The 27,830-nt window shown below is 36.3% G+C and overlaps 1 protein-coding gene across 1 annotated transcript in view; it reads left to right on the top strand.

Moving 5' to 3' along the window:
• The window catches only part of CRIM1 (cysteine rich transmembrane BMP regulator 1), a 189,930-nt gene that overhangs the window by 149,907 nt on the left and 12,193 nt on the right, over positions 1 to 27,830 (top strand). The window contains 3 exon segments of the mRNA XM_059829934.1: positions 10,264 to 10,420; positions 18,515 to 18,636; positions 22,648 to 22,857. Of these exon segments, the coding sequence (XP_059685917.1) occupies positions 10,264 to 10,420; positions 18,515 to 18,636; positions 22,648 to 22,857 (489 nt within the window).

The following is a 27,830-nucleotide window of genomic DNA, read 5'->3' as shown; positions in this document are numbered from 1 at the left end:
CAAAATGACAGAAATAGAATTTTTCTGTCAAGTAACGTCTCTCACTTGCAAGGCTCTGGACAAATGAGTGTGTGAGCAATGAGAAGAAAGGAGTTTTAGGTCAAATATGCTGAAAACGTACTGCTCTAGTTCTCTGCGTTTTGAGATACTACGTTCTTTCATGTCCAAAACAGTTTAGTTGCATCTTGGCTTTCTAAGAACGTGAGAGTGTGTATTATCTTCAGCTTATGTAGACTTGTGTGAACTTTTGGGAACATCACTGTCTTTATAGTGCACCCACTTGTTTCTTTCTGGTCTAAGGTGCTCAACTGAGTCAGATTTAATGTGCCTGAGTAAAGAAGGCCCACACACCCCCCCGTTACCATTTGAAGTCATCATATCCTAATTCTAGTAATCTCTTTCCAATAAAGTTTCCTTTTTTGCTAATATCTCTTTAGAGATCTCTGCTGAAGATTCATTATACTTCAATCTATTTCAGCCAAAATAAAAGCAAAATGACAAAGTGGAAGAACATAAAGTAAAGCTGTAAATTGTTCCTCGTTACTACCTTCAATTACATTCCTGTAGCCAGAAATCAGTACAAGAGGTTTATTTGAAATAATTATCTAAGGACAATATCATGAAACTTGTTGGGTGCTTTATTGTAATTTAGTTTCAAGTTTATCCAGCTTGGCTCAAGCCAACTATAGAATGAGAAGGAAGAAAGATGCAAATTGTAACATTTCTAGAATACTATTTTAATAGAAGTAGTTTACTTTGTCCTTTATCTTTCTTCCTGGTTTTGCAGTAAATGCAAAAACATGCTGTAACAACATGCAGTGAAAACATACATTCTGTAAAGTAAAGTAAAATTTAAAAAAAAAAGCAGAGGCACGCTACAGTTTTAAGAGAAGGGAGGAAAAAACTACCACTGAGCAAAGAGTGAGCACAGATAGATACGGGGGGGAAGTTCCAGTGACTAGAGATGGAGCCACAAATGATGAGGGAGACGGAATGATCATACTGACCGGGAGCATATAGAAGCCAAAGCAGCGCTACATGAGGATAAAAGGAGAAAAGTATAATCCAGGTTGTAACAACCACCACTGCAGAATACCAAGAATAAAAATAAAACAGCAGGAAAAACATGAAATGCATTACCAAAAAAAAAAAAAAGAAAACTGAGATTATATAACATGATACGAGAACAAGAAACAAATAGAAAAAAGCAAATAACAAAAAAATTGTTACTTGTAGGGTGCAGCAATTGCTATTGTGTTTGGAGTGTCTAGGCCTTTGCTTTCATAGGGAGAATTGGAGTGGATTAAAGTCTTCAGGAGGAGGAGTACATTAGGGGAATGAAACAAGACCAGCAATCAGCCCTTTGTGAGGCAGAACTCCTGTTGCTCTGAAGAGGACTAATGGGCACATTGAATAATGCCTGCTGATTGCAGTAACATAGGATTTAAAATCTGATAATTGCTGCTGGACACTAAATCATTCTTCAGTAAGAGTCTGTATTGAGGGCCCGTATTTTATCTGGCCTTGTCTATTCCCTATATTATATTCATGAAAAAGAAAAAGCCTTTAAAATCTCTCCTGCAACTTAGACTATAGCGTTTTACCCCAAATGAATTGAACGTGAAGGGTATAACTGCGAGCGTGTATGGCTTTAGTATTTTTTAACCTTTCAGATCTTACTAAAATTGAATTAAATTAGAGCATTGCTGTCAATTTTTAAAATTGTTTGCTTCATTTGGAAGGCTTACCTTTGCAGTTACAAGATCCAGTTGTCATGCGATTTCATTAATTCCAGACTACTTATGGAGAGACGTGATTGTAGAAGGCTGAGATGAGTCGTTTTCCCTGCACATCATAGTGCACCATCATTCACTTCATTTCATGGTCTCTTTTGTCTGTGAAATCAAACCATGAAACCACTATTCAAAAATTAGAAATCTTGGTATATTATGTGATTGAACAGTTCTCTAGATATAAAACCACCCCTTTCCCCCAAATGCGTTCTATATAGATACAGAAATATTTTTGGAAGAGTGTTGGTGTCTTTCCCTTAAATGAGAAGAAAATATATTCTACCGTGGAATTAAAAAGGAGGTACTATCATTCACTCTATGCTAGCAGACATCTGCAGCGTGGTCTTCAATATTCTGGCGAGTCACACCATCTCCCTTTATAGCGGATGAAGTGGAGTGGAATTCTGGCATGGAATTTGGGTTTGGCAGTGTGGGACTTGGTTTAGTTGTGTGGACTTTCAAAGGCAGAATTGGAAGGTTTGAGAAAAGTTAGGTAGGTGCATCTAGGGGCTGTCTATAAATAGCAGCAGTTAAGGCTCTGAAGAAGTGTATGGAGTGATGATAGGAAAAAGCCAAAGAAAACACTCTGCAGGGACTACAAAGGGAGAATACATCTCAACTCCTCTTTTCTGTGTGTTAATCATACAGCAGTTAGAGTTTGGGATGGTTTTTCCTAACCTTTCACTCTTCCTAGCCAAAATTTGAATATTTCATTCCTTTATTCCTGTAAATAATCCATACTTAGGGTTGTGTTCTGAATACTTCAAAACTCCCTCAGTGTTAATTTTGTCCATTTAAATAAACATATTTTATGTTTATTTTGATGTCAAACTAAGGTGGGACAAATAATCACACACACTAATTATGCAAAGTGTACACTCCAGACAATGCAAAATTCCTGGAAATAGTAAAGCAAAATATAAATTAGGTAACACTTCCCTATTTTAGTAACAATTATCTCCCATTGTTACCTTGATTTAGCAACAAATTCCAGGGGGGTACGACGGTCCAGGTAGTTTCCTTTAGTGCAAGGAGAGCGTATCTTGGATTTTTGCATAATTTTGTAGACCTGGCAGAAAAATGATGTTTTATTATCCTTCTGCAGTGATGTGAAAGGAATAGCTATTATGTATTAGACCTCAGTTAGTGAAATACAGCCATGGAAAACTGGGGATGAAGCATGTTGCTTAAAAATGTAAGGCTTAGATTGGAAAAAAGTACATATTCTAAGTAAAATAGAAATATTAACTCTAAGTACACATGTGGAAGATAGTGGAAGTGCTCCCTGAAGAGAGTGGAATTATGATGAACCAACTACTCATGCCAAATAAATATTATCCGTTTTCTCACTAGAAGAAAAGTCTTTGGTGGGGATCTCTGAAGAGTATAACAATATATTGGTTTTAGTAATGCTTAGAATGGAAGCAGATAAGAACTTCACTTGACTTGTGGGGGAAAAAAAAAGCCCAATGTGCTGCTAGAAGGTTTGTGGAAGCTTGATCATTTTCCAGTAATTCCACCTGTGAGATATCACTGCTACAAATCCATTTTCATGAAGTCATGTGTTGTATGTGAATCCTAGAGTTGTTTAGAGCAAGTATCCAGGCGGGTAATTTGCCTCAATGGACTCATGAGATTATTTTTTTAAACAGGGTTTTCTAGCATCACAGTGCCCAGTCCCTTCATTTTTATCCCGCTATTGTGAATCGTGAGTGAATTCTAACGAAAGGAGGGAGGGTTAGTGTGGATCTGTGGAGGCAATATATTCAGAGAATTCCAGTTACTGATAAGTAACCTAGTTTTCTCCTTCATAAATTTGCCTCCCCAGATCCCCACCCCTGAAGATTAACCAGCAGTAGCAATCCACACCGAGAGGACGGCTGAGGAGTGCTTAATTATAAAGGTACTGTGAAACAGTTCTCCTGATATGGTCTAGCCTCAGCGTCAAGAAAATAATGATGGTAAAGGTATGTAGCTAGCTTTGTGTAGCAACGCTACAAATTTTCAAAAAATGGACACCAGCCTAAGCCAAGTTGAAATACTGACATAATTCTTGTCAAGTATCTGTTAATATTCTCTGGCAGTTATTTTTTTATCTGTGAATTAGAGGATTGAAAACTAAAAGTATTTCAAAAGGCTATGCATCTCTAGGATGCATTTTCAAAAGGTTTTAGACTAAGATGACTTTCAGTCTTTACAGTACAATTACCAATGTGTCCATATGTAAAATAATAAAGTGGAGAAAAATAAATATCCCCGTTTGAGAGCTTAGAGTTTTTTATATGCCATATATATGCTAGAAGAAGGAAATTGAGAAGTCTTTCTTTAAAAGAGTGAGCTGGAATTACAAGTCAAGCTATCAGAAGTTCAAACAGAAGACCTTTTTTAGACCTAAACATGCAATTCATGGAATTGAATTTTGTTTGCTTTTCAGTATGATTTTTGAGCAATATTTTATAACATTCCAAATATTGGTAGGTTCATGCAAGGTGGGGATGTGTGTGTTCTGAAATCAGGAATAAATCATGCATCTGATGATTTGAATTTAGGCCAAAGGATTGTGATTCCTTTTGAGATACATGGCTTCTGAGATACCATGCCTGAGAAGGAGAGACTGTGTTCTATCTAAAATATCTGTCTGCTGAGTGAATCCTCACAAATGCAAAGACTGCTAGCATTGCGTATACTGGGACAGAATTTTGTCGTTGTCTTGTTTGCAAGGTGGGCCCTGGACTATAGTAGGTCACATCGGTATATCAACTGCTCTTGCATGCTGATATTTGTACATACCTTCCTTTCCTTTAGCAGCCAGTGACTTGGTCATACAATGATCTGACAACCTTTGAAAATGAGATTTGATGTTAGTGTTGAGAATAAGATACTTAGTGGAAAAGAGTTTTAAAGCACCAGATAGTCTGTGTTCAGTGTGCTGTGTAGAGCCTCACCATATCTTGGTAATCATCTGTTCTTAAGACAAGACTTTCTTCTTCAGAGAGTCTTGTCCCATCCCCCATATCCCAAGCAGATTCCCCTTAAACAGTATCATGCTTTTCTGAAACTCTCATATTTGTTTTATTATAGTCTGTGTGGATGAAACTTTGTGAGTGGGTGAAGAAAGGGGGAGAAAGAAACCACTATATTTAAAAGGAGTTTATGGGCAATGGTGACCAGGCATAAAAATCTTGGTGCTAATATTTGTTCATTAATAATTCACAATTTTTGGAAGACCAGTTCATCTTCAACTGTTCTTTCCCTTTCTACTTGTTTTTTTTCCAACAGCATCTTATTAAATTGATCCAAATGAATCCAATAATTTGAAATCCCCATATCTAGGTCAGCATATATGTGTCAGCATAAACTGTTGCAAACTACAGAGCAAAGTGTTTATTGAAACTACAGTGTTTAGAGGGGTCAAAGTCTATAAGCAATAGCTTTTGCCAGTATAAGGAGGTCTGGTGAAGACTGTGACTAGAAACATGGACCTGTTGGTAGCTGACCTTGCTGCTGCTTTTGCAGTCATGGTTGCACATGGAAAAGAAAACTTCATAGTGTTGTGTGTGGGCTGGATACGCTGCTCTAAGTATTCGGTGCATGTTTGTCCTCAAGTGAGTATTTGTTCCTAGCAGGAGGCTATTTTGATAATGTCATTGGCTGAAGACGAACAACTTCCCATCATGATTGTCCTAGCCTTCTGCTGTACTTCAGTTGAAATTTTTCCAGAATTTTATGTGGTATTTCAGCTAATGTTTGTCCTCACATTAAAAAGCTAAGTTTTTGTGGTAAAGATACAGTTACGTTAGCCTGAGACATTCAGGAATACATTCATCTTTTTCTGAAGTCGCAACACATCGATATCATTCTGAGCTCAAACAATATCCTGCACCTGAACTCTGAGCTTGTAGCACAAATTCTTTATTCCCTATGGGTGGCATGACTTCATATGTTCTCAGTATTATATTTCACCCCACTATTATTATTTTATCCCCCTAAGCCATCCTATTACTTTGTGTAGAAGGATTGTTTTCTGTATTGACATAACCTCATTGACATTTTATGTTTCCTAGGAAAAATTAATGAATATAATTCTATTACTCATGTAAAGGGCTCTAGTCTCCAACCAGATATTTCCCTAAGCAGCACAATGAGAGATGTCTTCCCTTTAATTGGTTTCCTAGTCATCGTTTTGTTTCTGTTTTAGTCTTCTGCCTTCTGTCTAACCATTAGTTTAGTTCCGTAGGTGATGTCATTATAAGTAATCAGTCAGAGAAATAGAGGTGGCTTATACTATGTGATCAGAAGCTTGATCGCATTCTGTTAGAGTTGCAGTGCATAATGCAGTTCTCTCGAACTCTGAAAGGTAGTTTTCCTTCTGCATTAGCTTTTAAAATGTTTCCTATCCTCTCCTTTCAGGCTGTCCGATTACCCCGACACACTTTTGAAGCAGTTATTAGCCCAGTTAGGGCTGGATCTCATATCTGCAAATACATTCTATGATTTGGGATTCAGGTTCCTGGTGAAGTTTATCTAAGCAGAGGTGGAAAAAGCCCCCAAACAAGTTACCTCCTAACATTTTGCCATAATAAATTTCCTCAGTTCATTGCAATTGACTTTCATGAACTAGTTCTCTTTATTCTTTAGTATTTGTCACTTGAAATGCAAAACCTTAGCAGAAAATCTGTTTTTACTTATACTTTCATAATGAACTTGTGATTATTTTATTAATGATGAATTTAAAGCTATAGCTAAGGCTGTAGAGATACTGTCATCCTGACAGTGCATACACTGAATTTGATCCACATTTAAATCTTTAGGCTTGCAATCTTTTTCTCTTTCTATTGTTTCTTTCTCTGAGAGCTATACTCTGCTCTGTAAGATTGATGGTTTACTCTGTTTTCTGAAAAAAATGCCCGGTTTAAAACAGTGGACTAGGGTTTTCAACAAACCTGTGCAGCAGACATAAACTTTGTATGTGTACCAGATGGTACTTCAGTTTGAGACTGCCTGAAATTGTCATGTTTTTAATAATGTTTCAGTAGGAGAAATTTAGATGGTTAGATGTGAAGTCAGAAAGTGGATCAGAATTCACTTTCTGATTTTCATGACACTAAATTTCTTCATTGAGAATGTTTTTCAAAAACTATTTCAAAGCTATTTCCACAGGTTGTAATGTCATACTATTGGAAATTTAAGTATGATAACATGTTAAGAAAGCATCATTTTTTGCATCTTATTAGAAAGACTCTGTCAGGAGAGGTCTGTGGAGATTATTCTGATGTTCTTGTATAGCATTGACGTAACACTAGTAAGTTCAGATGTGAACAGTGGTCTGTATTGACTTCAGCAAACTTCCCTGTACATTTGACATAGCCAGAATTTTGATGTCATTTTGTATCCTCCTCAGTGTCCATTCCTGAGAGGCAGTGATAGTCAGTCAGCCATCGCAAGGCTCTGAAGAGCTTTTCTTTCTTGGCCACTTATCCTCAAACAAATTTTCACTTTGTAACTCTCTAGGTGTAGGATTAAGCAGGGAAGACATTGAGACTGGATCTTCTGGTTATTATGTCAGCTGACTATTTGAGTTTTAAGTATATTTAACATCATAAGCTACTTGGCATGAGACACTGTCTTCCTCCTTGTATAGCACTGTCCTAGACACCTTGACCCTTTTAATAAAGTATATTAACTTTACCCATAAAAAACTTGGTTTGCATCTCTGAAAAGCAGTTTCCCTAAGCAAATCAAAGTAATCAAAACAGAATGGAAGATTGAGAACAAAAACATATTTGGCTGTGGGATTTTGAGGAATCATTATTTTGCCATCTCCTGTAACTACATACTCAAACCTAGGTGCCACACTTTGATACCTCTCCTTAACACAAATCTGGAGACAAATGAAGTATCCCAACTCCAAAACGTTCTTGTTTCTATTTTTTTAGATTGTCACAATTTTTATTTCCAGCTCTTCCTTTCACTTTAAGATGCCTATTCATTTTTCCCATCCCTTTGCATTTGTACCTTCTTGTTCTTGACCTGTCTTCTGTGAGCCTGATGTTTATGGACAGCCACCTAAACACTTAATCTCTGTGACAAAGTACGCTTCAGAGAATGAATGGTTCTGATTGACCCAGACTCTGCAATTTTGGGATTATTCACTGAGCAGTTCTGAGCATCAGGAGGAGATATCATAACTTAGACCATATCAAAGGTCATAACTGAGCTTAATTCTTCTTGGAGATATTCTAATGTAGGTGTACTTTTCCATATATTCTTTATAAAGTTCAAGTCTAACTTTAAAAATTATGACTACCTTACAAAGTCATGCATAATAAAAGGTTTAGTTAATTTTACTATCGCTATATGCTGTCAAGGAATAGTTTTGTACAAACATCCTACTGTAAAAGCTCCTTAAAAAATAAATTTTTTCATTATTTTAATTTGTTTCAAGGAATGTCTTTCTCTTTGCGTTACATGTACATCACTCTTTACGAGAGAAGAGCATCTGAATTTCCTCTGCGTTATAATGTTTTTAAATCAGCATTAGTGGCTACATGTTTGAAAGATCTAGTGTTCATGATAGATTAGCCTGAACTCTATCCTTCAAAAACTTGTAAGACTTCATGAAGATCTTTGTGTATGTGTCTCTGAGTAAAGCAAGAACCTGAGATAAGGGTTACTATTGCTCTCAAAGTTTAGTTCTGACAGAGAGTAAGTGTTTAAATATTCTGACACAGGTACTCTGCTGACAAAGACAACCTTTAGAACCAGATGTGAAAGTCCTGGCAGTTTTTCTTCTGTATTCTGAATGACAAATAAACTTGCACCCTTTTAGCTTCAGACACCAAATTTGCATAAAAGTGGAGAGGTAGAAGCCATGAACCTGATGATGATCTTCATCCTACTTAAATTGAGAACTGTTGTTTGGGGTAGTAAGGCTCTTATGTTGCATGGCACTTGTATGCCCAAATTCCACCACTGAAGTAGGCAGTGAATTTGCCGGTTGTCTGCGAGGCTTCAGACTCACTCTGGGCTACTAAGAAACATGACTTCTTTACCAAATGAGCATTAACCTGGTAGAATAGGTAAGGAAACACTTAGCTTAACCACATCTGGTTAAGTCTACCCATTGTCTTTGTAAGTAGATTATGCTATGTTTTGCAGTATTAAATGCAACATTACAAAAACAGAAGAGAAGGCATTTAAGTAAAGCAGAGATTCCTTCTGTTTACTGTGTATTACCATGTTAGAGATATGAAGATTACCTTCACATTTCAGACTCACAGAAGTAGTGTAAGGAACAGAATAAGTCAATGTGCTGATCTCCTCTTTGGAAAAAAACTGTCCCTAAATGTTCATATCCCTAAAGGAAAGTGGTCTTCAGAGCTCTAATGAGGAGCACTTCTGGAGGAGCACTCTGCAGCTGCCTTCTGTGTAATGAGCACTTTGTAGTGGTGTGGATGTTTGAACTGGAAATGAGCTGTCCTTTGAATATCAGTCCGAAAATCGACCCTTTGGATATCACCTATCATATTCTTCCCTTGAAGAATCTCAATTATATTTCCCTCTTTTTCTATTTTCATCTTACTTTGGGTATTGTAATAATGGTCTTTTTTTTTCCTGTGTTTTTCATCCCTAGTGTAACAAAAATCATTATTTTCTGTTTCCTCTGCGACCAGTAAATTAATTTTGTATCCCAGAGTATGTTAAGAGTGTTTTTTCTGGCACTTCTTCTTTCAAGAAGAACAAAAAGAAACTGATCATTCTCAAAATAGTACGTTCCAATGAGAGAGAATATAATGACCATTATTTATCTTTGTACTAGAGAAATTGAGATGCCAACAATCCAGCATCTCCCTTATGCCACAAGAGGCTGATAAAACCTGGTAGCAGACTTCAAGAGACAGGTCTTTTAGTCTAGCATCTCTAAGCTTAGGTCACCTCTTAGGGTATTACAGTTATATTTTTAAAAAGCAGGTCTTAATCACCAAACAGTTGACAGCATACAGCATAAGGAATAGAAGTTTTTCATATATTCTAGCCTTTCAGTTCTATTTAAAATAAATAGAGGAGAAATAAAGATGCTGTATATTCAACAGAAACCTATTAAACCCATATCATGTGTTGAAAGTATATGTTATTTTAAATGTTTTATTGAAGGCCAACAGAGTCATGGATGTTGGACTCCTTTGGCTGTGCATCTGTTCATAAAATCATGTTAGTTTAGGGTACCGGGTAATATTCCCCAAGTTCTTGATTGAAACTGAAGACATCCTGTAGTGTCTGCTCTTACGGTTTGGGTCATTACTGGAGAATTTTGTTGAATATTTTAAAATTAGAACAGTCCGAAGGTAAGGCTTACCAGTATTTCAGAAGCTACGAAGTAAAAGGGAACAGAAGATTTAGTCCGCCAGAGCTGCGTTTGTCTGGTATAAACAGTTTTCACGTTGTGATAACCTGCATGTGTCCTTCGCAGGGGAGGAGCTGTGCACTGGCCTCATTTCGGGCTGTTCCTTGGACTGTTCCTTCGGCTTCCAGACTGATGTCCACAACTGTGAGATCTGTCAGTGCCGACCACGGCCTAAGAAGTGCAAACCCATTGTATGTGACAAGTACTGTCCCTTTGGATACTTGTACGTATTCTCATTCTGAAAGCATATTTAATACAATCACCGTACATATTGAAAATATGCAAAATCCAGGCATATGTACTTGTGTTTAGTTTGTGACAAAGCAGGGGAAAACGTAGGAAAATAGAAATGTCATTACTTGATGTGAGATTAAAGTATTCTTCAAAATGGATTTTGATCAAGAAACGACAACTAAAGAAACAGCGGCAGATTATAAAAGCAAAGCAGTGCTTCAATGTTTTTTTTAAGAATATTTGATGAACAAGATGAAAAAGCTACTTAGAAGTAATGTCTCTTGCATGTAGCTTTTTGAAATTCTGTTTGCATGTTCCATTGTGATACCCTTTCATTTTGTAGCCCATTTATTTTATTCAAATAATTTTATAATACTTCAAGTGTTTTTTAATGTTGATATGACAGCGGACTAGTTTTAGTGAGACATTTCTGACAGTTACTTTACAGGATTCATGAAGAACAGTACTGTCTCTTATCTAAGTTTTTGTAAATGTGTTCAAAACCTGTATTGTTGCTGGAGTTCTTTCTCCATAAAAGGAGGTATTTGTGGTATTTATTCATCTGTGGAACAGGTGACGAAAACTGGGCAGATCTTTCATCAAATAGAAATTTCTTAGTAGTCAGTCTGGTGGCTTCTATGTATATTTTACCAATACATTTTATTTTTGATGGGTCCATTCCACGTTACTGCCTCCTTTTCATAGCAGTTTAATTTCTACCTTGTGACAGCTGATCTTCAGATAATGTTCGTACATAATTTGTTTCCTTAGGATTTGTAATGAAGTTTACTGATGTTGCAACTCTTAGTGTTTGATACTAATACTGCTTTAATTTCTGCTTCGTTTCAGAGTTCTGTTTGACACTTGTTCATAAATGCTGCAGGTTCTTATAACAGTAATCTGTAGTGTAGTGTGTCTTCCTCTTAGTACATGGTTTTAATAAAGTTTGGAGGAATCAAAATATGGTAGAACCTGAATGACCAGAGAAGTACCAGAGATTTTAGAAAAATAGAAAGCTGTAATAGAGTGATATTCTCACAGATTTAATCAGATCTGCTCATAGATGGTGCCAATGAACAATTTGTATTTTCTACTAGCCTTATACCTTCCTTTAATTTTCATGCTATTCTTAGCTGCAGGGTGATGTTCCACTTATGTAAATACAGTGTTCTTGTTGACCCTCCCTCTTATTGCCCATATAGCTCTTGCATTGTGCATGGTGCTAAACAGAAGCTGGCATTACATCAAACAAAAAGCAGACCTATATTCCAAGGAACAATAATGGCACAAATATGCTGCAATACACAGACAAAAAAAACCCCAACATTTGAAGAATACGTTTGCCTTGAAAACATTGAATCCTTTCTTTTTTCTATGTTAGAAAGGATGCTTGACTTGTATCCTTGAGGCTTCCCCGATGAAATTTGAAAATACCTACATAATAGCGGGCCAGCAAAACAAAGTAAAGTAATACCACTTAATATAATCCTGTGTCTATTACTTGAGATACAGATTTGGGCTTGCCTCTGCTTAAATAATGGAAGTCTTTGCAGGAAGCAGCACTCTGGAGAGTGATAGGTTTGAAATAGGACAAAATCAGGGAAAGACAACAAAGATTAAATCAAACTTCACTTCTGTCCCCAAAACTCAAAGTTTAGTAGATGAGAGAGGGAAAGTAAGAATTTTAAATGAAAAGGTTAATAAAAAAGGTTAATAAAATTCTCTTCAGGCATATTGACTTCAAGAGTGGCTGAGAGTTATTTTCAAGCGAGAGAAGGTAGAGCAGGAGGGAAGTTATAGAAAAGGGATGTCAGTTTTGTCATCCACAGAACTTTGCCCAGTGGCTTCAAAGGCAAGGATGGCTGAACATGGGTAGCAGAGCGAAAGAAACATCAAAGATTGAGCAGAAATAATGACTGGTTAGATGTCTTATTTTTTTAGATAGGATAATGCTGCTTATATTAAGGATCAAATGAATGAAGTCAATTAAAACAAGTACAAAGCATGCAGGATTGCTTAGAAAGCATCTTGGGAGAGTGAAGTTTGAGCCATGCCATTGAGCAGGCACAAAATTCAAGATAAAGTCTATAAGCTGGAAGCCAAAGAGGCAAATGGTGTCAGGGTATCTGAATCTGAGAGAACTCCGTGATGCAATCAGCAGGAAGGGTTGCTGGAATGAAACAACAGCAATAAAGGAATGCAACTTACAACTATATTGAAGCATTTACTGGAAATTGCTAGATGGTCCTCCTATGGTGTAACCACTTTTCAAGGGGCACTGAAATAACCTGTGCTAGCTTATATTTGATTTTGAACTTTGACACAGAAGAGAGAAAAATTCTGAATAATGGTCATCAGAATATATTTCATTGCTATTTGCAACAAAGATGGAACCCATCTTTTTTGTTCACAATAAGTAAAGCATCTTCAGTAGCAAGTACAGGATGTGAGCTCAACAGTCTCCAGACTGTATATCTGAACGTTTCTTTTTGTTTCTGTTTTATATTTGTTATTTAAAACCTAATTTACATTAACAATACTCAGTTACTGGTTATTTTTCAAATTGGTTTATAAAATCAGCGGATTAATCTAATGTGATATTTAAAGGGCACACTAAGGCTGATAGATCTTGGGCTTTATACTTTTTCCATATTGTGGCTCTTAATTTATTGTCTGTAGCAGGGTCGATAACTTAAAGCTATCAGGACAGAATCCGAGAAGACTTGTTTCATCCACATGCTCAAGGACTATGTGCATGCATGTGTTTGTGTAACAGCAGAGACAGTTGGTATGAACTACAAAATTTTTTTACTGTTTACTCAGTGTGATTGAATATCATTCAGCTTGGAACAGGAAAAGTTTTTTTTAATTTTAGTATTGCAAGTGCATAAATTATTATTTTCAAGGCCATTTGCTTTAGCCTATTCAAAAGTTATAATATGAGAAAACCATTAAATAAGGTCTATTTAATGTCTTTTGTCATTGCCTTTTTGGACGTATACAGAAATAGCTTGAATATATTAATGAACCAAGGTCTAGGTGTTTATTTCCATTCCAGCTAACTCTGTTCTTTGACTTTTCTGCAGTATCTAAAGCAGTCAATTTTGTTTCTCCTTTTGGTTTCTTTCAGTTTACTACTACTGGTTTTCTTCACTGGCAGTCCCAATGTAAATGTCACACTGAACTGTTAAAACTGATTTCTACTGCTGATAAGGATTGTTCTGAACTATACTTACCAAAGTCATTTACTATAAATGTGTTTTGTTTGTGTAAATGTATTACATTTACTGTTACATTCTTTTAATTTATTATACAATACCTTTCCCAATAACATGGATTTAGGAAGAAGTCTTCTCTTCCACATAATGAGCTGCTTTGTCTGGTTTGGTGATATAAACTGTAATTTTTGTTTAGAGGAAAGTGGACAGTATTTTTACAACTTTTAATGGAACGTAGTAGAGACCTTAATAACCTGTGATGAACTGAATATTTTTTTACCTTCAAAATTCTGAATCTTCAGGAAAAAGCAAATATTCTTTTAAGATAAGTTAAAACAGTAAATTTCTATTCCTGGGCCTGTGCTCCCACTGTGTGTGACTGGCAGTAATGTTCTTGATTTAAGTCTACCTTATTAGTTACCAGACCATGTATAATTCCTAAAAAGAATAGTAATTTCTTTGGCCCTGTTTTCTTCCTTAGCTTTTCAGTAAAGATGCGCCCCTTACTTCTGCTTACATATATTTTTTACTCTGCAATTTCTGATTTTTAATTTCTTTTAAGCCAAGGTTTCTCATCACTGTTGTCATCTATGCAGCTTTTTAGTATTGTTAGCTTTGCAGTGAAGTAGGCTGTTCCATGTGAACTGAATTAATTAATGAATTAACAAACTTCGATTAATTCAGAAACTTGTTACTTGGTTTGAGAGGTCTGACTTTCATGGTCTCTCTCTCATGAACTGTGACTTAACTGATTTTCTAAAGAAAGTTTTAAACAAAGATGAGGAAGATCCTTACGTATAATTGGAAGATGACCCTCAGATTGCAATGAATTTGACCTGTGATGTTAAGGGTTATACTCTGACACAGCAGTATAAATCATCAAGAATACCTTTTTGAACAACAACAACAAAAAATCTGAAAGAATTCTATTGGCCTTCTCTTACTGCACTTTAGGTCAGATGTGCCTGCATTATTTTGAAAGGCCTTAAAAAAGAAACCTCTAAAAATAAGTATTAATACCCCATTTGGAAATTGAAATTTTATCTTCTATCCCCCTACTCTTAATGGAGGGAAATAATATAGAGTTCTACTTCACTTTAATGCATGTAAATTAAACCTGATCTGAAAATGCAGGTGCAGACATGAGGCTGTTGAAGTCCTCAGCATTGCTTTTTGATACACACCACAGAAGCCTACCTTCTGTAAGTTGAGGCTGTTCTCTAGTTGTGTCTCTTGCATTTAGACTTACCACATCATGTAATGTGATACCTTTTGATACTCTACTTTTACGTCTTTGGAGAAAGATAAGAACCCAAGAATAGAGCCTAATATACTTTGCACCTTAATAAGCTGATTTTCTGTGTTTGAGTGCAATCCTCTTGACCTATAGAATCCCTTAGTTTGTGTGATTCGTGAGTATCATCCTACTGATACCTGTGCCTAAGCAGTTAGCTTGATTATTGTTAAGAAATTTGTAGTGTATGTTGATAATAATCTAGCTGATTGTTTGGGGAAATCTGAAGGTGTCTGTGCCATCTTCAGTGCGGACATACCTGAAGCTTGCATTAATGCTGTCTGTCTACACAGAAATGGTTAGTCTTCTGAATAAAAATCAAGAGGACTGAAGAGAAAAAAGATAGATGGGCCTAGCTTTATATAAAGAAATCAATCAAATAATTCATTTTCCTAGAATGCTTTCCTGTAATAAAGAACTGATGTCTCAGTTTCTGAGAAGGATAGGAAAAGTCCTATGGGTGTTGTCCATGAGCTGCAAGAGCACTTTAAACACAGATGCTTAGTCCTAGGTGCAAGTAATTTTCAGTGTCAATCATGTGTCAAGGATAATCCGTTAAAGGATACAAATTTCAGGCATAAATTCAAGTTATTTTCTAAACTCATGGAGGAAGCAGCCAGTGTCTAAGAAACTATGTGATATTGTCACATGAGAGTAGGAAAAACTTAGAAAAATAGTAAGGTTTATGATGTTGAAGAAGAGAATAAAAAGACAGGCTTTATTTCCTAGATTTACTAGGCTTACTTTGTACACCTGAGGAAGACTAAAACTACCAAGTAATAAGCTTCAAAATGGAAACTCAGATCTTCAGAAATGGAAAGTATCTGGAATTTAGTGAAAAAGAAGAAAAATGGTAAACAAAATAAAGTTAAAAAGCATAAATATTGAATCTTGTAATTGCAACTATTCATTTGAAGTCCTAGGCATGATAAAGTGACACCTTGATCAGACATTGACTCACAAAGTATTAGATCTGGACCATTTAATGACTTGCCCAGGCACTCCCCAGCCCAAGACATGCTGTCTGCCCCATCGCACCGTATCTTATTCAGAGGAGTTGTGAGAGGTCAGTGAAAACATGACACGGGTCAGGACTGCTCCATGGGCTAGCACTGAAGCACATGGCTTGTCTTCAAATAGAAGGCATTGTAAAAAAGATAATGTTCAGCCTCTCATAGAATTACACTGCTTGTTGTAAAGAGTAGTAATTTTTAGCCTGTATGTATGACTCATTTAGTATATTGACCTACAGAGGAAAATTACATATTTCTGTATGTGCCTTCGGTACTTAGATAAGCTGAAACACACTGTTCTCTTTCTCCTTTTTTTTAAACTGAAGTATGCATAAAACAGTTTTATTAGAAAATCTATGTGAGCTATGTAGCAAAAGCAATTTAGAAATGACAGCAAATATTAATGGGCATAGTATAGTAGCTGGGAGTAAGATAAAGATGTTTTAAAAACAGATTGATTTCAAGCTGATGCTAGTGTTTTAGGAACCCTGTCTTTGGGATGATCTTTGCCTTGCCTTTTTGTACACCTGGAAAAAACTGATCTTTAAACTTTAAGCTAATTGGAAAATAATCTTCAGTTTAAATTATGGTTTTAAATGTAGAATGTAACTTAATTACGCATAATGCTTGGCTGGTATTTTTAAATGAGGAGTGTTTAATAAGTTTTAAGACGATTGTAATTAAAAATAAAACAAAACCACAAACACTGGAAATGAGCACCCTAATCTTGTCATTGTCCAGAAAATATACAAATAATTGCACTGAATGAAATAAATAACATTTAATGATAACTATGTATGTAACAGTTTGTAATATAAAGGGCTAAAATAGCAGTAAGAAATATTTTAAGATCATTTCACTTCAAGTCTTACTTTGGTGCTAAAATTATTTAGATTTGCAGTTGTATAGTACATTTGTTCAGTACTTTACTGCTACCGTGCCAATTTCTTTTCTAAAATAGCAAGCCTTATGTGACTTTCAAGCCTGTTATGACCATCAAAAGCATAGGTTGTAATGGAAGACAAAACTCTATTTTAATGGAAAACATTGGTCACAAACAGGAGACTGAAGAAACAAGTATTAAAAGAAAAGTGTATTAGAGGGTGAAAAGTTAAGTAGTAATCATCATGTTTGTGGGGGTTTTTTATATTTTTTTTTTAAGACTGTCAAAGATTGGTACTTGGAAAATCTGAGATCGTGCATCTTTAAAGAAACCAAAATCTTTTCACAGTTGTTTGAAAAAAAACCTGCTCAATAGAGTTCACTGTTTGACAGCTCTACACATTAATGGAACGAAGCATTTCTTTGGATATTAAAAGGGCTGCGCTTACGGAGATAAAGGAGGAAAAAATAGATGGATAGGAGGACCGAAAGTCTTCAAGTCTCCATCCTACTGTGTGACAATTTTTTTCCTTAGCCTTTTAAATAAAGTTTTCTAGAAGTCAGGGTTTCTAGAGATTTACATAATTTATTTCTTGTCTATCTCTCTAGATGTTCTTCTTTAACTAACCATGTCTTTTCTCTGTTTTGGGGGGAACTGGGGTGCATTTAATGGTGTAGTATTCAATGAGGGATCCATCAGTTTCCCAATAAATGTTTTTCCCAATTTTAGTGAGTTATCGTGTTAGAGTGATAAGTTTATCAGCACACTTATGAAAATCATTTACTGGGGTTTTTTTTTCCCCTTTGTCTTGAACTTCTTTGTTACAACTTTCTTTTTTTTTTTTCCCCCTGTATTTTGGGAAGGCACAGAAAATTACTCTGTCCGTATATGAAGGGAAATAGTACACTTGTGCTTAGAGTTAGAATGGTCTTATCTGTCTTCCCAAAAAAAGACAAGCAAATACTCAGTATAGGATTCTCAGAAGCAGCATGTTTATGGTGCTGGGAAGAAATGCTGTCAGGTGGTGCTCTAGACTCCTGCCTAGTTTCACCTGGAAGCATTTGTGTTCTTGATTCTCTGTACTCTGTTTGCTGAAAAGTTCTCTAGTTTTCTCTGTTTCAAAATTTGTTACTGTGTCTCTGCTACTTTTTATATGGGTTATTGGCATTCCACGTCTTAGTTTTCAAGTAAGCTTTGTGTCTGCTTATTTAACCTTTTCAGAAATTTCTCTGTAGTTTTAATATGCAAGAGAGGAAATGTACTGTACTTTACCTGCTGTTGGAGGAAAAAAGTTAACAGTAATTTGTGTTATAAAAACATAGGTTCCTACCTACCCCTCCAACTTCTTCACAGTTTTAGAAGTTATTCTTTCTAATTTTTCACTTGAAAAAAGAATTGACCATCAATAGTAGTCACAAGCACATACGTCTATATTATCTGCTAAGTCTTGAAAGTACCAAATGGGGAGATTTCACCAGTCACCTGGAGGGAGCACATGCCAAGGATGGAGACCTGTACACCCCATAGACCCACTTGAACCTAAGGGTGACCATTAATGATAATTTTCTTTACTTGATCATTCACTTCTTTAGGGGATGCTTTTGCTTTAAAGATCATGACATGTGGATATTTAAAGTGACCTGCTGACCTTTTACAAATTGTTTTGGTCATCTAGGAAGAACAAGCATGGCTGTGAAATCTGTCGGTGTAAGAAATGCCCAGACCTGCCTTGTGGCAAAATCTGTCCGATGGGCTTCCAGCAGAACAATCATGGCTGTGTTATCTGCAAGTGCAGAGGTAGGTGCAAGTACATTACCACCTCTAATTACAACTTGTTTTCAAAGCAGCTGAAAGCTAGAGCAAAAGAAAAGGAATATTGCACAGAATATGTAAGAATTGAAATTTGGTAACTGGTGGGGGAGTCGGTTCAATTCTGTTCAAAGTATTGTTCTGCTGGTGTTTGTTATTATTTGTGTTCATCTTGGCTTCAACAGAAAGCCTCAGCTCCACTTTCATCTCCTACTACAAAGTCACAAAAATCAGTTCATTATCATTAATAAAAATTAGATCAGGCTCTTAATAAGTAACTACAAGAAATAAGCTAGTTGAGGTGGGTTTTTTTCAGTAGCAGTGTTCATCTTAGCTTCTTCACCTTTTCTTTACAAACTCAAGTTTTGGATTTGAGAGATGCCCTGTACACCACCTAAAATTAGGGTGCTGTTTCTTGGACGCTTTTCAGGCTGTATTGAGGAACAATGAGTAGAGAGAATGCTTACCCCAGAGAAAGGACTCGGTATTCTTAAGCTTAAGATTTCACAGATGCCACATCCCAAATTTGTAACCACCAAGTTCGAGGGGGAGATTGAGATAAGATGCTCATTAGTTGTCTGTTTTAGTTTCATGCTGCTTTTAACATGTCTCTTTTTTAAGATATTTTCAGTTTGTGTTTTGTATTAGTCTGGCTATCAGGCTTCCTTTAGTGCTCATCTCCATGTGTTGCATTTAAAAACTTTTCGTCTGTGCTCAAGCTCTCTCTGATGCTAACTGCTCTTTCATGCTTATTTTCTTTGATTCTTACTTGTGTGTTTTGATTTCTAGCTATAGGCAAGTGTGAGTGTTTTCCCATTGTTTTGTGTAATGACTCCATTTTAACTTTTTTAGTAGTTACTTCTTTTGCATTTTAAAAAAATTGCAAAATATAATAGGACAAGCTATGGAAACATGGGACTGGAAGAAAGTGTATGAGTTCCTGAAGTCACTTGCCTATAGTTGAAGGCAAACATGCAATCATAGAAATCAGAAGGATCCGACATTACATTTTCCTCACATGACATCATACACTGCAGACAATTATAACAAAACTGTAAGACTTCTAGCAAAAAAAAAAAAAGAAATGTTATAAATGTACCTTGCAGATATGAGATGTAGAGAGAGATTTCACTGACGTAAGCTGCAATGTATGACTTTTATTAGAAATAAAAATTTTAAAAATTAAATAAGAAAGGGGAGCTGCTGAATGGAGTCCCTTTGAGACAATTCCCATCACTTATCTTGTCATTTGTCTTCATGTTCACAGTCAACACACTTTTCCTGATTGTCATGATGCTGTGATGGAATATACACAAGGTGTTCTCTTAGGTGTGCCATAATTGCATCCCAGACTATAAACAGATGCAACTCTTCGGTTACTAATCATGTGTATGCACACTTTTAAATGCCTTCTTTAACAAGGATGGATTTTAAAACATGCACAAATATTTAGCGAAAATAACTTGATCCCTCTCTAAGTTGTATTTGTTGTTATCGTGATCATAAAGATACCAAGCCATGAGCATATCACTTCAAAATCACTTCATTAGCAACTTGTCCTAGATTAATTAGAGCAATCACCTTTATGTTCTGGGGGAGCTGTGAGTCCTTGTTAAAATTTTGACTCAAAATCCCTAAGTAGGAGGAAGGGATGGGTAAATCCCCTGCCTGTGAATTAGCTCCACTTTCTAAATTGCTTCTGCCACAAATAGCTTACGCTAGGATTAATAGAAGTAGAACCATAGAAGTACAGGACTGGGGTAGTCCTCTGGAAAACTGAGAGTCCATTTCTCTGCCCTCACATAAAATAGACTATATCCGGATAATCCTTGACAGATGTTTGGCTAAGATTTATTTTATTAAGAATCTCCACTCTCAAAAGAAAAAAAAAAAAAAAACCACCTCTCTAAACTAATGTTTTCCTTTGGTTACCAATATGTGACGTATTTTAAAATAAATTTTTTAATATTTTTGTCTCCCTTTGTACAAATTGAACAAGTTACTACTTGTCCTAAGCTCAGCAGACATATGAACAGCTAAGCACCATTCCCTTTAGAATTCTTGCAATATTTAAGGGGTTGCAACTGGAGCCCTCTAAACATTTTTTGTGTTGGCTTTTTTTCCTAAGTCAAATTAACCCAGTTATTTTGGTCTCTCATCGCAGTTCAAAAACTGGATATTGTACTTTAGCAGTAGCAAAAACTTCAACTAGTAGAGATAGTAGTACTGCATTTAAATTTACAGTGCTCCTGTACTTCTATCTTAGATTGAACTTCCCTTCTCTGCAGTGGTATCACATTACTGACTCGTTCTTACTTGTGAACTACTATAATCCCAGATCGTTTCAACCATACCTCTAGTTATACAGTTATTCCCATTTTGTATTTGGGCATTTGGTTTCTTCTTTAAGTATTATGATTTGTACTAATTTTAATAAAAAAATGAAAAGTGAAAACAATCTCAGTTTGTAAAGTAAATTTTGAATAGTTGCCTATATGCTTGGTTTGTTTCTCCAAATTTTGGAGTATACTTTAGAATATTTCAGGAAAAAAAGTTTGATTACATCAGATACTTTATTTGTTAAGGGGAAGGGTATTACCATCTAAGACTTTCATGTGTCAATAATCTTAACGTAGGACAGTATTCCAATTATGTTAATTCAAATAGGAATTCATATATAATCTGATACTGAAGTATAAAAATGTAGTAACTGAATGTGAATTTTTTTCATAGTATTTCTGTTCGTGCAATAGGATGAAGTCTGTTTTAAGAAGTATTTTATCCTTATGCCATGGCTTTTCTTTTTAATTCACAAAATGGTATGCTAATGTAATTTCTGTGTATTGGGTTCTTACTCTGATAACATGCATCAAACTAACTTTGTACCATCTGCTTGTGGTTCTTAGACCACCTTTGATAGATCTGCCACAGCTGAAGAAGTGCTGACCTACATGTTAGTAAAAAAAAAAAAAACCCACAACAAAAAAACCCCTTATTAAAATTACATATAAACATTACTACTTTTCATACTGCATCCTTTTTTAAACAGAAAACGAAATAAGCGACTTAATACAAATAACCTCATATATGTAAGTGTCAGCAGAACATGGTTGACATACCACTGAAAACAAATCACTTCACTGACAAACTGATCCTAAATCCTTCATCATCATAATGATGTGAGTGAGGGAGTGTTGGGCTCTAAATTCCCTCTGCTGATGAACAAAGAATATATTGAGGCTGAATCCTGCAGCACTTAAATACCCCTTAAGATACAAATGAGACTTTATCCTCCCTAGACCAATGGCTTGCATGTTCTGGCTGCGTGCATGTAATGCAGCAGTCTAAGCTACTGTATTCTCACCTCAGTAAAAGCTAGGAATGAGGGATAAAATTGTCAGAGCAGTTATCTTCCAAACATCTAATTTATCATAGTGATGTAAACAAATATTTTATCATAGGAAAGTGTTTTATGAAATATTTCCAGTATCTAGCATGACCCCATTAGAACTTGCTTGTAATTTTTGTCATTCATGATATAAGACCTTCCTTAGCTCTTGTAAATGCTTTTATATTTTACTTGCTATCAGATACTCATATTATAGATAATGTAATATACTGTAATATTTAAATATTTGATTTTAAATACGCTTTGTGCTTTCTGCTATTTCCCTCTGTTGCATTTACCTTTTTTTCTAGTATTATTTAGCCATTACTGCATTTCTGTATGATTAAAAACAGTATAGGTGCAACAGAAAGAAGTGACTATATTTTCCAAGGAAATAGGTTCTACTACATCCTACCATCCCCTTAAATATACCTTTTAATTGTTTCATGTGTATTGCTACTTTATTTCTAAGCATAAATGATAGAATTATTAATCGCTTGATTTTATATCTGCTTTAAAAGTAAATGCAATCCAGGCATGAAGTTGGTATGGTTTTTTCCTAAGCAACACATACTTATCAGGACACTTCATTTTCCTTTGATTTTGTGCAGAGGCAAGCGCTTCTCTTATGCCTCCCGTTAAAACAGGCTCCTGCCTGTCAATGGATGGGCGCCGACATGAGAACGAGGAGAGCTGGCATGATGGCTGCAGGGAGTGTTACTGTCACAGTGGACGGGAAATGTGTGCCTTGATCACCTGCCCCGTTCCTAATTGTGGCAACCCCACCATACATCCAGGGCAGTGTTGCCCATCATGTCCAGGTAACATGCTTTCTTCTATATGCTTTGTAATCTGGTTTCATTTCACATGTGTTCTGTTACCTAATACAAGAAAATAAGCTCATGCATCATTCAGTAATAGGTATATATGAAGGTTTCTATGCCCAAATACAACACGATGAGGCACTTCCATTAAGACCTCAGATGTGAAAAACAGGAACTTAAATATTGAAAGCATATGTGTGTTTTTGGTCCTAACATGTTAATTTTTGACACATTGAAATCTATAAACTAGAAAAAGTTTCTAGCCTATATTAGCTATAATATGAAATCTATACTCATGTACAATTTTCTTACCTATAATAGCAAATATTATAAGACATTATATTTTTGCTTTTTTGATTTGGAGTTTTCATCTCCTGATCTGTGTTTCACAGCCCCTCAAAGGAGTACGCATTTAAACAGATGTCTTAAGTAATTGAACATTATGATTCTGTGTTCTGAGGGAAGGTTTCTGTGCCACCAGAAGCAGACTATTTTAATGCTTTAGGTGGGAAGGCCAAGTACAATTAATGTGGCATTCCAATACAATTTTAATAATGTGTTAATATGAAAAACATCTGTGAAAGGTGTTAGTGTGGGTAGAGTATAAGATTAATGCCCTCTGTCTTCAGAATGATTCCTACAATATTTTATGTGCTAAACAGTTTAATTTGTAATACAGTGATACTGTCTATGACTTTATTGGAAGTCATGTTACAAGTAGGAACAACAAGGCTCATGATACTACCATAAATAACAAAACGGTAAGACAGCACTGGCAAGATATAAGCAATACGAACTGTTTCAAATTCTTTGTAGAGAACAGGAAATCCTAGGGGCAAAATAAGCAGCCAGATCCTCTTTTTGAAAGTGACAGAGAAGAGTGTATCCTCCCTAGGATATCCACTAGGATAACCAGTCTCTTTAGATTACTTAGACAAACGGTGATTTGCAATCCAGTTCACAGCTTGTGGTAACTGGAAAAACATAGTCCCCCAAAAGATGTGGGACTCCAAAAGGTCTGTCTGCCTTTCAGCCTTTCACAGTCTGCACCTTTCTCCTCCCCTCGGTATTGAGACCGGGCACTGTGGTTCCTGTGGTTCCATGGCCAGCCATAGTGTTGGTTTTGGCACTGGCTTTCATGGAGCCAGAGTTATTTTCAGTACTAAGTAATTTAGCAGTGGTTACTGAGGCCGAGCCCTTGGTGCTTAACATCTTAGTAACGACAAACATTAATGAAAATTTTAGCTGAGATACTCCCACCAGTTATGCACACTAGGGGAACCATCCTTCGCTTGGTTGTTTCTCCCCCATTATCAAGTATCTGGCTAGTCTGATGGGGCATTTAGAAATCATAAGATTTTTAAAAGGAACCTTAGTGTTTATCAGCTTGGAGCACATTTTTTTTGCCACAGCAGTATGCAGTGTTGGTCCATATGCATCCCATCAGGTATCGTCATTCTTTCCTCCAGCTCCCCACGCACACATACACCCACAGTCTGTCTTAAATAGTACAGTTCTCTCCCCTATGAAACCTCAGGGTGGAAAAAAAATAAAGTAAAGAAAGCAACAACAACAAAAAGATTCAGTTGTGAATATTGCTCCAGGAGGAGCAGACAAACAGCAAATAATGACTGCAGAATATCATATTCCTAAAGTCATATCACTGGACAGGGATGTTATTTTCCACTCGCACTAGCTGGAAATCAGGGCTGCACAGAACTGTTGGAGTAGTCACTCACCTTTTCACAATGATTTGTGTATTATTGTAGGGGATGGTGTACTTCCTATGGATGGGGACAGGTTAGCAAGTCAGTCTTGCATTAGATAACCATTCAAAATTCAAAATGTACGATGGGGTTGTTCGAGTTCCAGCAATTCTGTTGTTAGGTCCCCAAGGCTCATTCCTGATTTCACTCTACCATCAGCATACTTGTGCATATTGATTTACGTAACATATATAGAACACCTCAGAGCATTCAGATAAGAGTAATGTTAATTTTGGTCTTTCAGCAGCACCAGTGGCTAGGTACTTTTTGTATGGAGAATGAGTTTGGGTAAATCCATTCGTAAGCCTACTGTTCAGTTCATGGAGAATCAGTATGAGATTAGCAGTACCTGTCTTCTCACGCTACACGTTTCTTGTGGATGAGATCAGTGTTTGATTCTGAGCACCAGCAATGTTGGTCTCTTGTATAAAGTGCAAATGCTTACCCAGTAGTGTCCATTCCTTTGAGATACAGTGTCTGCGTACGTTTCTCTGTCTGACATAGTTTCCTGCTTTCGAGATACTAGTCACCTAGCTTCTGTGTTAGCAAAGTCGTACTTGGTGTAAACTCTTAAAATGCTAGGGCAGACACAGCATGTTTTTACAGTGTTTGCATATGTAAGTGTATGAACTAGTATGACCAAATTAGTCCCAGTGTGGTTTTGTTTCCCCAATGAGCTTTTATATTTGTTAGAAATGTACTTCTGATTTTATTTCGCAATGTATTGATTCCCCACTAATGTTGTTAAATAAATATCATGGCTTTCAGTAGATAGGAATGCAGTTTGGAACTGTGAGACTGTGAGCATGTCACTCGAATGTGTCTGGCATAAGGGTATTGAAATAATTAGCGATCCTGATGTACTGAGTTTTGAATTGCACTGCAAACCTATCAACAGGGAAGGGAAGTGACAGCTCTCAGAGGTCATTTTTCAGACTGAAAAAAAGTGGTTACGTTCAATTCCATATTAAGTTAGTTTTCAACAGAGCAAGATATACCTTGACTGCTACAACATTCATTATAACCATGTTTCTATATATTAAGAGGTTTAAATGGATTGTCACAATGCCTGTGAAAAGCTCCAGGTTTCCTATAAGATTTAGAAAGCCATTAACGGCTAGTGTTTTGCAGAACCATGCTGTCCAGAAAGTGTGTGTTTGTTTGGCTAGTTGCTCCTTCAGGAATATAGTAGTTGTACATGGGTAGCAATTCAATTGCAGTGATATATCAATATGCATGCTGCTAAGGGAGCAGTAAGCGATACCATATGTACAGCAGTACTATCTGGTTATGCTTTTCTGATTATGAACAGTATATGAGCAGTAGTAAAACTTGCCTGTAACTTTGCAGAGAACTAAATGCAAAGGAGATGAGTGAGAAAATTTCCAGAAAATAATTAGTATTGCTTTTGCTATGGTGAGTTAGGATGTCATTGCATAAAACGTTGTATATTGTTCTATCTGAAATAAAAAACAGACAGTGACAAGGCAGTAGACCAGCTATCTCACTTCAGGTAAATGCTACTGAATCATAGATGTGGTTCATAAATGTAAGCAATAAGAAAAGCATAGCATAAGCAATCAGTGAAAGATAAAAGAATTCCCTGAAAGAAGAAATGCACAAGTACTTTGCGAATAGAGTAAGATCAGCCAGAGTCAGGTTTCTTGAGTTCTACCGTTCATTCTCCAGAAATGAAAACAAATAATTAAGTGGTGTATCTTCTATGTGACAATGTCGTAGAGCAAAGGACACAAATGGCATTCTCCAGAAAAGTACAGCAGTGCTACAAATGTGGAGAGAAGGACATCCACTTTGTGAGCTTCGGGCTGCCTAAATGAGTAGAGGAGCTGCTGTCCATTTAATTTTTCTGTCCTTACCCAAGATACTGGGATTAGGATAATGTTCACATTAGGCATCTTTACAATTAAGTACGAGAGACAGACCTTCAGAAAGTGGTTTAGAGATGCGGAATCATTACCTGGAAGTCACTTTGTCTTCCCCTCCATTCATAGTACAGGAAACCTGAGGTAGCTCAGTTCTTGACGTAGGCACTTAACTTAGGTCTCTAACGTTTGATGGGTTGAATTCGGGCTGAAGGACACCACCACTTATAAGCCTGAAGCTCCATGTTGCAGCATGTAGCTTTCAAACCCATGGCTTCTGTAGTTGAATAAAACATGCTGTGTGAGGCATCTCAATGCCTATTCACAGTGCATGGATAAAGCTGGTGGATTCGCTCCAGGTCCAAAGCAACCAGCATGGTAAGCTGGCAGTTATTATTGCCCTTATTACCCCTTATGCGGGGGTGTGCTTCAAAGCATTTTAAGCAGGCTATGGGGATGCAGTTTGTGGCATAATCTTTTCTTGATGGTAAGTGCTTGAACACTTTCAAAGTGCAGGACAGGTTTCTTTTTTCTTTTAAAACACCAAGAAGTAAAGAGAGTTCCCCTATTTTTTTAATACCCCAGTGTTTGGAAGACACTCATGCTCAATAAGGGAAACAGTTTCAGTTCCTTTCTTAACTTGAAGGAGGTCAAATCTATTCTCTAAACTGCCTGGGTTAGAGGCTGGGTGAGTCCCTTAGCCAGGGCTGTAGAGGTAATGTAATTCATTGTGTGAAAAGGAATTAAGGTTCATTTGGTGAGATACAGTCACTGGAAATAAGAGTCTACACACTGTGGCACCTCCTCGGGTGCAGTTTTTACTTCAAAGACTGCAGATAATTTTACTAATTTATTTATTTATTAATGGAACAAAGTGATGAAGCACTTCCACCAACGTTAAGTGCTTATATGTTTTTAGGGGTTTGGGTGGGGGATTCTGTGTTTTTCTTTTGAATTGCACTGATGCTAGTATTTAGTAGTTAAAAAACTGTCTGATCAGTGTAATTTTCCAGAAAATGACAGTTGTCTCTTGGAATTCCTACATCACAGATTGGTTTGATTTTTTTTTTTTTGTGAAATGCCAAGAATGCTTGAAGTTATCTCTGATTTATATTAAGTAGCATTTATTCAAACTGATTCTCAAATTGTTTCTTGTTTATATTTTTCCCATTTTCCATGAGAGGCAGGTAACATAAAGTCAAAAGTGACATAAAGTTGAAAGAGGTTCATTAAGAATATATCTATAGCTAGTTTTGTATTCCTAATATTTTCAATAATAACAGAAATTATTAATCTTGGGTACATTTGTTAATCATGAGAG

This window comes from Gavia stellata, chromosome 2, assembly GCF_030936135.1.
Source record: "Gavia stellata isolate bGavSte3 chromosome 2, bGavSte3.hap2, whole genome shotgun sequence".
In the NCBI taxonomy this organism is placed as follows: domain Eukaryota; kingdom Metazoa; phylum Chordata; class Aves; order Gaviiformes; family Gaviidae; genus Gavia; species Gavia stellata.
The sequence above is the reverse complement of the archived record's forward strand: the minus strand, read 5'-3'. Positions and strand labels throughout refer to the sequence as shown.